Genomic DNA, 14,711 nt, shown 5'->3' with positions numbered 1-14,711 from the left:
ACTAATGACAAGAAAATGGAAAGAAGTAGTATTAGACAATGAATATGAGCAAATCAGTATGCTTACCAAATAGTGCCAGCAGAGACTGGAGAGCAAAGTGCAAGGTGCGGCGGTTGGCTAGCTTGCCTGTCTTCAGCACCACTTCTTCTTGGCCTACCTCACATAAGTCAAATCCTGCACACAACCAAAAGATACGCAACAGGGATTTAAAAATGTATTGAATGTGTCATCATATCTATGACACCACAGGGACACATGGATGCATGGTTGGTTGGAAGTTGAAGTAGCTTCCTTGGATGGAAGGTGACTCACCAAGAGCAGCCAGAAATTCATGGCATCCTGGCAGTCTCCATAGCTGCACACTGATGGACACCTGAATGGGTAAGAGGGAGAAATCCTGTTCTTTCTCTCCTGTCTGGAGTTGGACTAGCACCTGGTGGAGCTGGAGGAAAAAAAATGAGACAAATAAGGAAAAGATGCAGTGGTTAGCAATGACCACAACAAACTAAAGTATTCAAATAAATATATGATTCATGATGAAAATGCAGAAAATGTAAATTCCAACAAGAACATGAATTATTCCATTGGAAAGTTTAATATTTTGCTCCCAATAAACATTCCCAGTGCCCTTGTATAGTGTCAACCACATCATGACTAAATATAGTGTTGTGGAACAACTTTAAAAAAAGAATTTCTGGAGTAGGTTTAAATCTGTTCCCTTTTCATGAGAACTCAAGGCAAAAAGAACATCAAGCAGAGCTAAAAGGGTTTCAGCATTGTGGAGGTTTACACGTGCCCTCTGAGCACACACTGCTTTGTTTGGGGATTATTTGGCCTAGAACAGTGACACCTTTGTCAACTTCACGTAACAGTGCAGAAAGTAGATACATGCTTCTTCACCTCACATCACTCTTCAGGATTATGAGAGGTTTGTTTTTACATCATAGCTTTATCCCTTTTAGCAAGCTGAAACAGTTATATGTCCTGTAATAAACCAGGGCTGTAAATCCGTAAGTACTCACAATCCATATGATGTGACTACAGGAACAGCCAATGGAAACAATAACAGGACAATGCACTAAATGTTTGTGCGGCTACTCTAACCCTAACCCTACGCAACACTTCATGGTGTGAAAAGAAGAAAACAGATCCCGACGTTGTCATGCAGCTTATACACAAGAAAAAGGTATTTTAGATGGTCGGCAAGGCAGATAGTGGAGAATGGTGCGACAGGGTAGAATGGGATGGAGTGCAGGTAGGCGAAGGCACACTTACCATTGCCACCATATTTTTAACAGCCTTCAGACAGCACATTAGGGGCAGGGGAGAGAGAATAGGCTTTTAATTTCATGCACACAGGCCATTCACAGAGGGTACAAGGGTCAACAAGGTCAACCAGAAGGAAAACAGTAACCAGTTTCATACATACATTTTCAAATATATTATAGAAATTGATTAAATCAGCATTCATAGGTTAGGTCAAGCGTGTTTCATTATCTGTGCTTTGAAGCCAAAGTTTGCAGAATGAGACAGCAAAAACTGGTAATTACCAACTAACTGGATAGCCTTTAACTTTAAGCATGTGATAGCCACACGTTACACGTAAAGAGGGATAAACCTGAGCAGTTTAAGATTAATTCTGTGTTGTCACGAGTTTGGGTACAGGAGAACAGGACTCAGATTGTAGTATGACTCTGAATTCAAATGAGTACTGGCTAGGCATCCAGGCAGCATTTCAGGGTAGATTAAGCAGCAGCTTGAGTGGCCATTCCTAACGTTATGCAAGTTATGTAATGATAAATGTCTGAAATCCACTTCAAGCAAGACCCTGGTGGCACAAATGCAAGTGTGAGAAAATGTGAGTGAATGGTTCAATAGTCCTTAATTCTAAATAATAGCAAGAGTATTTGTCATTTGACCCAAAAGCAAATTTCTATCCGGTGTATTCGATTTTTAAATCCAACAATCATTTCTTGAGAACCTACCCGGTTGATGAGCTGCTCTCCTGCCTCTGAAGCTGTGATGAGTTTGCACAAAGCCTGGAGAGCTGGCGGTGGCAGACCTTAGGGATGGGATCAAAGGAAGTTCATTTTAATTTATACGCCAGGCACGTTCTGTCAGGGTCAGTCTGTGTTCTGAGTTAGTTTCTGTTGATTTTTTCTTCCTGTTTTATTTTGAAGTCCTTGTCTCTTCCCTCATCCTGTCAAATTCCCTAATTGGGATAGATTACCTTCCCTAACCCTTCCCCCATGTATGTGAGTTTGTTTCTTTCTGTTCCTAGCTGTTTTTGGGTTTCTTTATTAAAATGTGTTTTAATCCTCACCTCAGCACTCCCGCAACCCTGACACATTCTTTATTACTCAAATTAAAACACAGTGTAACAGAACAGGTATAGATTAAAAGACAGAACTGGCTATGACACATGGGCTGATCAATGTAAATTACCTTTAAAAAAAAAAAAAAAAAAAAAAATCACATAAAATTAACAAATCAATAAAACACTGGACACATTCTGTATCTGATTAACCTGTGATGTAGAGCTTGTCCCAGGTACATACCTAATAGTGATTGCAAAGTGGTGCTGCATTGCTGAAGCCTGTCTCCTGGGTCAGCAGTGGGAAAGAAGACGGCGGCAGGAATACCCGTGCCTGCAGAATCAAGACGGAAGCCAACAGCTGTCAACAGGGCCTGCCAGCCAGGGACACCCCCCACCTTGTTCTCCACACTCTGCTGGGACGTATACATGGAGTTGCGCTGGCCATTCTGTATCCTCTGAAGAGACTTCTCCACCTGCAGAGAGCACGGCAGTTCTGCATCAATATTCATGCACATTATTGATTGAGAAATTTTCTGTAATGAGTAAGTTCACACATGTGCAAGTGTGTATCTGTGTCTCACCAGGTGGAGCAGAACCCTCAGAGCGTCACGCACTCGGTCTGGATACTGCAGAATCTCTGCCAAAGCTTGGCCAATGAGGGAAGATGGACTATTGAGCTTTACGTCATTGCCAATGAGCATGTACCCTGGACAAAAATACATTACAGCAGGAGCTTTGTTAAATGGTTGCCTTTTTTGTTGAATTGCAAATTTGCAGAAGCGAACAGTTTCTCTTACCTGCCCAGTTGGACGGGTGTGAATACTGCTTGCTGCTTTGAACAGTTTTCATGGCGTCTGCCAGTGCAGCACTCGCCTTGGTCCCATTTAGCAGGGCAGTATAGAAGGCATGGACAAACACCTTGGAGGCTGCAACAGGCACGGGCCACAAGGAGACAAGAACACACTGAGCGCCGGCTGCCAGGAAGGCCCTGGTCAATCCCACGACACCATCTGCTGTGACCTTGCTGCTGGATTCCTGGTATGAACTGTGGCAATATTGGCACATACAAGATGTTAATGACTGGATAAGAAATCACTCAAATATTTACTAGATCAACCTATAAAGGATTTGTATTTAAGAGACTGCTATATTACGGCTATTCTCATCAACATATTACCTCTTATAAGAAGTATGTATAGTTCATGTCTGTAATTGCATTTAATCTATGGAATTCAATTATCTGATTATAATTTTGACTTCTATTTGTGAAAAAGAAAAAAAAAATCTCTGCCTCTGGAGTGTAGAATATCAGCTTCAAAATCAAGATAGATTGAACTTTTTCCTCCGTCCAGTCCACTTACCCCAGCACAACCAGCTTGACAGGCAGCCTCAGGTCCAATATATCTGCAGCAGTAAGGAGGAACTCCTGGAGTGGTGGACTGTCACAGATACTCTCCACATCACTGCTGTCATCCTGCATGTGGAGAGACTCTGGGATAGTATAGCCGCTTCCGATGGAGCCTTTCCTGCCTCGACCGCTGCTGCCTCTCCTCCCCCCTGCACCTCTCCCCACTGTTCCCACTCCCACACTCGCGCTTGCCCCACCAGGGACACCCTCAGGGTTTGGGGTGAGCACCAGTGCTGCCAACTTCCATGAAATGTGGGTGGCAAAGTGGGCACACTCAGCTTGTGTGAGGGCACTCATCACTCTCTCTTTAGTAGCAGAACACCCAGCCAGGGGTTGGCATCCCAGCAGCTCAGCCACCATCAGCGCCTCTTCCTCTGCAGAGGGCATGGGTCCCCATAACCAGCGGTCCATCACAGGTGAGGGCAGCCGAGGGTTCCCCACCACTGCTGCCATTGAGACCCCGCCACATGGAGCCGGTCCTGGGCGCCGAGAGTGAGTCTGGAGCAGAGAAACAAGCGTTAAATCCACGCTGTAGAATCTCACAGTAGCAGCAGTTTAGGAACTTCCTAGGATCTTTAAAAAGTGAATATGTTGTCTGCATAAGGTTTTTTTAATAGGAGCTCAACCTTTGCACTGGATCCAAGGCCATGTATAGAGGGAACAGCGATCAGGCTGAAGCGCTCGTACAGGTATTCATTAGAAGAGCTGCCTTTTAGCAAGGCGAAGGGGATGAGGTACAGTTCCCCCTCCAGCACCATCACTAGTTGTCTGTGTCTGCCAACAGGCCCACTGGAGTGCATCAAGCCCTGTCAGACAAAAGGATAAGTATGAAAATGCACATATATAAAACAGCATTATGCAGCAGTTTTGATATCTATCTAGGAACAGCATTTTCTCATATGCTCTTCTCTCCACTACACAACTACATCAACACACAGGCAATGACCCATACAGATAGTACTCACCCCCTCCATAGGTGCAATGAGCAAATCATAAAGTGCCCGGAGCGGAGGCTTGCCGAGGTTGCTGGAGCGGCGAGGCAGGGAAGAGTTCCCATCTTTGGCAGGAGACATGGTGTTACTGAACAGGCTGGTCATACTCTGGCAACTCCTGCATAAACATAACACAAAACATTGCATCTGATGCAATGACAGTTTTTCCAGGATACTTTTATGTGGCAAACTGCAACACAACAGATTTAGACAGCCACATCATGAATTTACAGCAAAAGCTCCAAATATACTGTATGCTTCTGTAAAATAAAAATAAAAAACTTCCAAAAAAACCTTCCATAATCCAGATGTCAATAATGAGCTTGAAGGAAAAATATTTCTCTGTACAGACACCTTTGGCATCAAGTAAAAGCAATTTAACCAAACCAACACTAAATGTATGTTCTTTCTTTATCTACTCTAGTAGTTTTTGTCAGTTCATTTCTCTCCTGCTTCATGAATAATCCTCCAAGTCAACTGGGATCTTGTGCATCACGCTATCTTTAACGGCTCTTAACAGCATTACCAGATGTGTTGGAAATGTAGTTGACAAGGTCAGAGATGGCCATGGCAAAATGCAAACTCCACTATTGTATCTTCTATGAGTTTGTGCGTGAGGTACTCACACACTGCAGCTGCACAGGGTGACCCACCATTTTCAGTCATTAAGGCTCATCTTTACTTTTAATAAAGATACTGTCTCTTTCAAATCTAACCACAATGGAAGAGGTAGGATCTGGATCTATGATGTGTTGTTTTTCTATGAACACATGATGTTTCAAAACATATCAATTTCATACCAGTTTTAACATGACATGAGGAAAAGCCACTAAGATCATTAAATACAAGGTTCCACTAGATGGCAGTATTGTACCTTTGCAGCCTGGAGCTCACAGACACAAGAAGCTGTACAGAATCACAGCAGGAGGAGAGCAGGGTTTCATACCAACTTTGGATACATTTAAAAGTCAGCATCCAAATGATGGAAGGCCGGTTTGTGAGTGTATTCTAAGCACTTCCAATGACAATAGCCCAGTATGTGTGAGGTAGGTTTGTTATGTGATGGGAGTGACAGCTCCCTGCTCAGGCATAGACACACGTCATGCTGAGAACTGTGCTAATGGTGGCTGTGGGCTAGGAGTACTTCAGTGCTGTAGGCACACAGGGCCGAGCCTTATGGCCGCACTTGTCACTATTCTCCATCTGTTGCAGCAGCCAGAGTTTCTTCCGGGCTCCAGCCAACAGACATCTATCCCGCCCTTATGGTAGCCCCGGGCCACTGGCTTTGCGCCAGCCTCCCAACTCTCTGTCTCTCTCCCAAGCCTTGGCATTAGGCTCCATGGGAAAGCAAACAATCGTTTGTTAGCTTGACATGAAGAATGAGAGGGGAGGCGAGGGATAAGCAAAGAGAAGGTGAGTGTCAAGTATAGAGCGAAACAATGAAAAAAGAGAGCACTGAGAGCCGAGCGGCTGAAGGTGAAGAAAGATGAAGGCCTGGTGTGGTCTGCAGATGGAAGACCTGCGTGAAGAGTCATCTGCTTTAAACCAGCCACCACCCAGCTCTTTGGATGCAGGCAACCTGTTCTGACAGTATTTACTGCCTCTTCCCTGACAACTTCAAGATCATCAAACAACATCATCATGGTATTCTTGTGCATCAAAACATTTTCAATTACACACTGAGGGGATTATCACCTTCTCATAGTAATCCTCCCAAGCGCCCGGGTGAAGATTAGATCTCAATGTTAAAATAGGACAATCAATAATAACACTAAATTATGATATCACACACAGAAGCACAGATCTTTAAGTGCTGAGTGTATTATTCTTGTATCCATTTGATTTAAATGCCATTCAATTAGAGTTTATTATATTTCACTCCTCTCTCTTGATTATGACTAATTTAGCAGTCCTCGCACACTGAATAGCCTACATCTTAACACATTTCAACATGAGATTTGGGGGGGGGGGAGTAAGCAGACTCAATGACAGCCCTTGAAAAGCCCAGAAATTTACATTAACTGACATCAAACCCCAAGATATAAAGCATGATTTCACATGAGAATGAGGTTTCCTTACTTTTCTCTTTGCTTTAGAAATGTGATAGGCGGTGGGCTCCTACGCACGAGGAGCTCTATAATTCAGACTTTTTCGAGGCCCAAAAGAATGAGTGGATTATTACCGGCAACTCATTAAAGAGGCTTAATAAGCACCAAGACTCAATTAAATGTGGAATTACCCTCTCATCAAAGACCAGCTCAACTGTGGACGAAGACAGGGAAGAATGACCCAGACTCACACATATGCACATGCACGCACATATATTCTACTGACACACATTACCAACCCTGCGCAGTGTACTTTGCTTACTATCATTAAATAATATGCAGAACAAGCCACTGGCAGGCTCACGGAAATCTGCTGTTAATCTGCACAACAAACACACAGACAGGGCAAACATCTTAAAACCACATGGGTCTCAGTGTCTGCACACACAGGCGCACACACATACTGACACACAAGGCTTCACGGGAGTAGGCAGTTGATAAGGGCTTTAGCAGCTTGGGTCTACTCAGTCTATTTAATAAGGAGGATTCACATGCTGCCGCGGCACTGGCTAAACAATGGAGAAAAGACTCCTTTCACAGATGCCGCAATACCCATGAATCTCCTTACCCACGCAGATATTTCTATTCTTCTTTCTTTTTTGGTGGAAAGTAGGTCTAAGTTGTTCTTGCTGATGACAGTAGTCTGTAGGAACATTGAAGTGATTTGCAACAATCTCCTACCTGTTGAACAGGTTGTTTCTGGACACCATGCGCAGGAATCCTGTCGGATCAGTGACAGAGTTAAGTTTGTTGTTGAGCTCCTCAAATTGTTGGTCCAACAAATCTCCAGCCTCACTCTCTGTCTCACTGCTCGAACACCCTCTGAAAGAGACAGAGAAGGAGAGAGAGAGAGGGGTAGAGATTAAGAGATGGCGGTAGAAACATACACAGCCGCCGAAATGCTGGCAGGAAAAAGGCACTTCAGCCAAGTAGACAATGCACAGACTTTGTGTTTCTGTGTGGATAAATCAACTACACACATTTCTCTTCTGCCTAAAATACACACTGTTCAACCCACACACACTTGGCCTAATTTCCCAGGCTTCGTCTAACACCCTGATGGTACGCAGAGTTAAATCTTTTCATCATAATGCTGGTGATGCTGATCCAGTCAGTGGGGAGTCAACTACTCCCACCCAACAATTACTTCCTCGCCACCACTCTCCCCCAACTCTGTCTTCAAGTCTGAACCTCATCTCTGATGTATGCATATCATGCAACTCTTATGTCAGCTTGTTGCTCTCACAGTAGCTGAGCATGAGCACTATGAGAACTATCATCACCTCACGCTCCCACAACCACCACCGCCGCTGATTTTAGAAATCATTGCGATATCGGTCTCATTTGGGATGAAAACCCCTGGGGTTTATATTCTGACAGAGCTATGTGGACTGAAGAATTGTTGTAAACAGCACATAAGATCAATGTATTTCAACAGTCACAAAAGCATGCATTCACTGTCCCCATTCTTCTCCATCCCATTCATTTTCTGCCTCTACACATTGCAGAGTGCAGCCTCCCTGTCTCTCCACTCTGGAGAATGAATGGGCTGGTAAGTGGTGCCATATTGTGCCCATCCAGGCGCAGTGGTGTGTGTACAACTAGTAAATGAGCTGGTAATGGGGCAGGAGGACCAGGCTGTTGGGGTGGCAGGGGCTGGCACTGGGCACACCAGCTGGGCGCTATGGATCAAACACCAAGTAGAGAAGCAAGGCTAACACACTGTAGGCTCAAGGGTGACTCACTGTCAATATTTCCATTTCCTCCTGCAGAGCCCCTTTGGCGATGCTCTCTGTTGCCTGTTTGGTCCATTGATCTATTGGTCTATTATTCATCAGCCTCTACTCCAACGAATTTGTTTTTAAAACCTCATCTCGTCCTTCAGGGCAGCGCAGCGACATAGGGGTTAGTGCTGTTGCCCCACAATAAGAAGGTCGCAGGTTCAGTTCCCAGGCCTGGGGCCTTTCTGTGTGGAGTTTGCGTGTTCTCCCTGTGCAGGTTTCCTCCCACCATCCATAGACATGCATGTTGAGGTTAATTGGTGTCTCTAAATTGTCCGTAGCTCTGAGTGTGAGTGGTTGTTGGTCTCTGTCTGTCTCTGTGTGTTGGCCCTGCGATGGACCGGTGACCTGTCCAGGGTGACCCCGCCCTCACCCAGTGTGAGCTGGGATCAGCTCCAGCACCCCTTATAAAAGGATAAGTGGTATAAGATGAATGAAGGAATGAATCTCATCCTATTCTTGCTTATATTCTCAGGAAGCCCTCTTTTGCTTTACTTGTCATGTTAGGTGGAATCAACTATCTGGCTATCCAAAGAGCTATTATTCCGTCTCATTTATTTCCACTGGGGTGCTTTAGGCAGGTAGTAGGGGGGCTGTCATCACAAGGGGCAATGGGGCAGAATAATACTCTTGTGCACACAGAATCTGAATGATAAAATAACCCTTCTTCATCTAACTCTGGGGTTAAGTTTTGGTTTTTGTGCTAATCTCTGTTCTCTGTTTGGAATCCATTTTTTATGATAAAGTGCTGTTTGTTGTTTCTACAATACCTTCTGATGGCTGCTTAAAAAGGGTTTTCCATAGAGCACTTGTTAAACAGTGGGGTCTGTAGTGCCATTCCTTCACTTTTCTGTCAATAAACTTTATGTGGGTGTTTTTTTTCCCTTGGCAGCGATCATCCCCGAGTAAACTAAAATTACTGCCTTGTGGTTGAATGTCTATGCCAACCAATTGAGTTGCAGGAAACATGGTCACAATCTTCCCTTCTGTTCCTGAGTTACAATGTTGAATCATGGCCAAGACTGTGTTTTTGCAGAACATTATGTCGTCATACTGAAGTTGAGCTTTGACTTTTGGAATATAAAATGTCTCCATTCATCAATTTATAGGAATTTTTGAGTTATGTTTTCATAATTAGCCAAGGAATTTGTGAGTTATGGCCAAAAAAGTGACAGTGACAGCCAGCCATTTCATCCTCGAGTCCTGATGAATTTTGCATCAAAATTGAAAAAAATTAGCTAATTGTGTTTCTGAGGTATTATGTTCACAAGACTGGGATGGATGTATCTCCAAACTGGAATCTTAGATTGTTATTAACAGATTACAATTAAAATATCAAGTAATGTGTGGGAATCTTTCTGTTTTTACATGTATCTCAGGAAAGCAAATCACAGAGTGGAGTGCAATTGAACTCTCATAAATAAGAGCTGCTATCATAAATTCTTAATTCGTCAAAACATTACAAGCTGATGTCTGCAATTTAAGCACTCAAACCAAATGTCACTGTCAACAGTGTTAAATTCCATAATTCATGGGAGAACAGTAAAAATTAGTGGTGATATCACTGCTTGTAAACCCTCTGTATTCAATAAAATGATCTACAAAGTCCCTTATTTGAAAAGTAATTGCTCTTGTTGCAGTAATATATTTTTAAATAAGCATGTTATGATTCGGATAATGCTCACTAATCAAACAGAAAGTTTTAATTTTATTTATAATCACTGAAAATATCTCACCGGCTGTAGTAAGACTCAACCCCAAGGGCCTCCCGGGCACTGGCGATGTGCTGCTCCAGCGACGAACCGCTGACCACTCCAACACTGCCTCCCTCCTGGAAGTCTGACCCCCCTTCTGACACTCCCTCGCCTAGGTACACTTCGTGAAACTTCAGGATACCTTAAAAAAGAGAGAGAGAGAGCAAGTGTAAAATGAAAGTTTATTAGCAAGAAATTAATGAATGGAGCCAGTTTCAACACCTCTTCTTCTTTAATGTTTGTATCAATCATGACGGGAGAAATATTCATTTCAGTCTAAACGCTGTTAGTGAGGCCACATGCAGTAGTGCATCTGTGGAGCCAAATGAGTAAAACAAATAATATTCAATAAAAGATAAGGGTAGGCTGCCTGTGCCATCTGCTGCTCGCCATTAGAGCTCAGCTGAGTTTCCAGCAGAACATCAGAGGGGGGCGGGGAAGAGCACGCTGGGGGATGGAGTACAGGCTGCTTGTGTGTGTATACCAGTGTGAGTTTATGGGTGTGTCATTGCTGTGTAAACATAGACGTGAATGTTTTAAATGAGAATAATTTGAATGGACAGTAAATGTGATTCAGGTGTTCTGTATGTGTGTGTATGTGGGTATGTGCACTGAGGTCTATCAAATGTTAGCGAATTTACCCAACTGAAGTAATTAAGACTTTCGTAGCCCTTTACACTGATTGTAAGCTGGTTAGAGCAGCCATGTTCATGTGCCAGCTGGATGCCAGGGAATGCCAGGAAGTGACAGACAGACAGACGATTAGTGAGCAAGGGGCTCCCTCTTAGCCTGGGGCAACATTCAGTGCTTTGAAGATCTCCACTTGTCCCTGTAGTGTTCCTCCCCTCCGTATGACTTGTGCTTGGGGGGTCAAGTTCATCTGGTTGCCTGGGAGCTGGATTTGATCACATGTTCAGGCCTGGTGGCATGGGACATGGGTCACGGCTCTCATTTCCTCTCTTTGCAGCAGAGAGCAAGAGTGAGCCAAAGAACTACTTACACGTGTATACGGCAGCCACATAACTCTTGTGTCATGCACCGTAGTTCAGGTCTGCTTATTCTCTTTATGAAACTAGAATTTCATGAGTCATATAAACACATAATCCCTTTGCCTTTGTTGGTTTTGCTCAAGATGTCAACGAGAGACAAAAATGGAGAAGTGCAGAAAGCAGAGCAAAAGCACATCAATACGAAAACAAAACAAAATGACAAGGAAAGAAAAGCAAAGACCCAGAGAAATTATGTTTTGACTTGGTGCAATGGCAACATGTTTTCTTGTTGGCATGTGTGTGGATGTTGTCTGTGTTGTTTGGCCGTGTCACTATCAATTAGCATGGTTCATTGGCAGATGCCTTGTGGGGGGGGGGGCGAGGCAGGGGGCAAATCCTAATAGTGGAGTGGCAGGTGGCACTGCCACTTGGCATTAAAGCTGGCCTTCTTACCTCCTGCAACTCAAAACAAGCTACGGCTTTTAGGCTTTTTTTTTTTATCAGCTTTGATTCCAACAAGTAAATGTGTGTGTGTGTGTGTGTAAGTGTGTATTTGTGTATGTGCTTTCACCTTCCTCTGTGTTGTTTGGTTTTCTGTAATTTTGTTACATTGCTACAGTGACACAGCATGATGATTTCTGATTTTTGTAGCACTCAGTAACAATATTTATTTGATTTTCGTGGTTGAATATCAGTTAACTATTTTTTGGCCGAGACATAAAAATGGAAATAGATCCATTTAAAAGAAGTGAAAAAGAAGTAATTCCTAATATTGACACTGGCCTGCAGGTTAAAGGTGTTGAAAAAGAAAAACAAGTGGGTTAAGCAGTATCGTTTTCAGCCAGCAGGTTCACCGCATGGCTTTGTTGTAGCAAATTTTTATCTGAGAAAAGCCTTTTTTTATCCGCCACACTTACAATGAATTAATTTATCACCCCATAAACTCAATTTATAGTGTGATCTTACCTGCTCCTGGAGCCAGCAGCCAGCTGTACAGGTAACCAGCAGCCATGGAGAAATACAGCACCAAGGCCCTCTGGCTGTTGACAGTGTCCAGAATATGCTCCACCGTTACAGGAGTGTACGGATCCGAGTCCTGCTGTCCAGTCTGCCTCTCAACCAAGAGATCAGCAAAGGCTCGTGTGCGACCCCGCTCTGCCACTGCCAGGGCCTCATCATGGTGGCCTGTGGCATTCACAGATCAGCGCTGATTAATGGGCCACTCCTAAAATCTTAGCTTTCTTTTACATGCCCGAAAGCAAAACTAACAAATATTACTGCAAGGGGAGTGAGGATGTGTGTGGGTACATACCTAGGCTGACGAGGACCCTTTGGAGCGCCTGGTAGCAGGAGGTTTGCAGGTCAAACAGGGAGAGTTTATAGTCTGTGCTGTGCTGGGCTTCGTGGCGGATGGTCTCAAACAGTGCAGATGCCCGGTAGAGCTGAGTAATGAACAACAATGGTATGTTTTCAGATACCTTTGTTTTGTTCATTTACACAGAAAAATTGCATAGTGACACTTTTAGTCAGCTCTCATTACTGAGGGGTGGAGGTGCTGTGAGGATTAGTGGACTTTTGAAGAGTGATCATTATTTTGGCCACTAGATGGCAGCAGCCCACCTCACAGGATATCAATGAGCTGACTTTCTGTCTTGCAATTATTGCTTCTCTCAAAAGAGGAAAATACTGTAATATAGCTTGATAAATCACCATCAAACACAAATAAACTTCTCTTCAGCTGTTATATGTGGGCCTCTTGGACAAGCAGCATCCCAGGAAACAAATGCTTTGCAAACTCAATACGCCTCTCTGTGTCATTACACCTTTCCATTCAGCTAAAGACATTAGATTGAAAGAAGAAGAGAGACAATGGAGAGGTGGGGCGGCAGACAGTGTTACACACTGGGCAAGCAGGGGCGGCCACGACTGCTGATTCATGGGAGCCTTTATTGATTTCCTATTTCTGCACCTATAGCAGCCCTGTAGGATGACTGGGACCACTGTATAGCCACTGCTCATGGGTCCAGGGCCAAGAGAGATAGAAAAGCACACACCGCAATGTTTTTCCAAGAGTTCATACCAGACAAAAAAAATGCAGTGGAGAAAAGGCAGCTGTTGGGGCTGAAATGGATTCAGCACTGCGATTTTGGTGTAGGAAGAACGACAGCAAACGAGTGAGCTCACACGCATGCATATTGTGTAGCTCCTCTGACATATCCCAAGGTCATCGTGGAAAAGTGTGTCAGAGGGAGTGAAGAAGGGAGAGCGGAGATCAGCTGAGAATCTGGGAGCTCTGCTGCATTAGTGGTGGTAGATGGAGCTGCTAGAGTCAGGATGATTTTACCGATATGGCTGTGGGCTGATTGCTGCACTGCTAGTTTAATCTGTTAGACTTGTAGACATCCCTTTAAGAGTGAAACTAATTTCTCACAGTGATTTTTTTTTTTGGCCTGACCCCTCCTGGCACAGATGAAAGGGAAATAATCCCAAATGCGCTTTGTCCACACTGACTTGCTTGGCAGTGGTACCAGTTAGATTCTTCAGCTGCTATGCATTCAGATAGCACTTTCATGTTTTACAGCCACTGACACTAACGTGGCTTTTATCTGACAAGTTAAGTGAATGTCAATGTCACACTCAGTCAGTTACATGAGCTGAGCTTGATACACTCATACCTTTAATGATTTTTGTAAAGTAACCTCCCCTGGGGAGGTCTCATGACAGATGATATCAGAGGTTGAAAGAAAAAAAAAACAACTCAATCCACAGTCGGCCACTGATGGTATTCAAGAAAACATGAATTCATTGATTAGTGTGCTCCTTAGATATGAATGTGAGCTCTCTTGGAAAAAGTTGATTTGAATCAGAATACATCAATTCACGGTGAACATCGCCGCTGTCACAGGTGGGGTGTTAAAGTACAATTGGGTTTAAACATGGAGAAAATGAGGAACATGAGGTCAAGCACTCTTATTCCACACCTATGGATGCTTTATGAATCCCAACACAAGCCAGCGCAAATGAGGTTTGAAGTGGGTTGGGGTTTTTGCCAAGGTCACGTGTAGCAACAGTCATGCTCATGAATAATCATGTGATCCTCACTCACCCCCACCTGAAACTCACCCTGGGAACAACAAGCTCATGGGGCCGGGGGGGGGAGGGTGCGGGATTTGAAACACTGTGGTATGTGTGTGTGTGGGCAAAGCACTGGATCACTGTGACTTGCAATAAGGACAACATGATGTTAGCAAGCACTTCTAATGTCTCATGGTCAAGTGCTACACTGGAAAGCAAAAATACAGTGGAAAATATGTTGCATTGGCCATTTACAATAATATTTGGGTTTAATTGAGCACATTCCT

General features: G+C 43.8%; 1 protein-coding gene across 3 annotated transcripts in view; it reads right to left on the bottom strand.

Annotated features, from left to right (window-relative positions):
- LOC115049366 (tetratricopeptide repeat protein 28) overlaps positions 1-14,711 on the bottom strand; it is a 158,536-nt gene that overhangs the window by 2,346 nt on the left and 141,479 nt on the right. For 2 of the 3 annotated variants that reach the window (XM_029511505.1, XM_029511507.1), the window contains 14 exons: positions 12,662-12,791; positions 12,316-12,534; positions 10,343-10,502; positions 7,507-7,647; positions 4,691-4,835; positions 4,352-4,531; positions 3,679-4,223; positions 3,115-3,362; positions 2,899-3,023; positions 2,559-2,790; positions 1,986-2,062; positions 1,276-1,299; positions 313-442; positions 67-174 (listed from right to left, as the gene is read on the bottom strand). In XM_029511505.1, the coding sequence (XP_029367365.1) occupies positions 67-174; positions 313-442; positions 1,276-1,299; positions 1,986-2,062; positions 2,559-2,790; positions 2,899-3,023; positions 3,115-3,362; positions 3,679-4,223; positions 4,352-4,531; positions 4,691-4,835; positions 7,507-7,647; positions 10,343-10,502; positions 12,316-12,534; positions 12,662-12,791 (2,464 nt within the window). The remainder of the gene's footprint in view (positions 1-66; positions 175-312; positions 443-1,275; positions 1,300-1,985; positions 2,063-2,558; positions 2,791-2,898; positions 3,024-3,114; positions 3,363-3,678; positions 4,224-4,351; positions 4,532-4,690; positions 4,836-7,506; positions 7,648-10,342; positions 10,503-12,315; positions 12,535-12,661; positions 12,792-14,711) is intronic. The other variant, XM_029511506.1, reaches the window with a different exon arrangement.

This window comes from Echeneis naucrates, chromosome 9 (assembly GCF_900963305.1).
Source record: "Echeneis naucrates chromosome 9, fEcheNa1.1, whole genome shotgun sequence".
NCBI lineage: Eukaryota > Metazoa > Chordata > Actinopteri > Carangiformes > Echeneidae > Echeneis > Echeneis naucrates.
The sequence above is the reverse complement of the archived record's forward strand: the minus strand, read 5'-3'. Positions and strand labels throughout refer to the sequence as shown.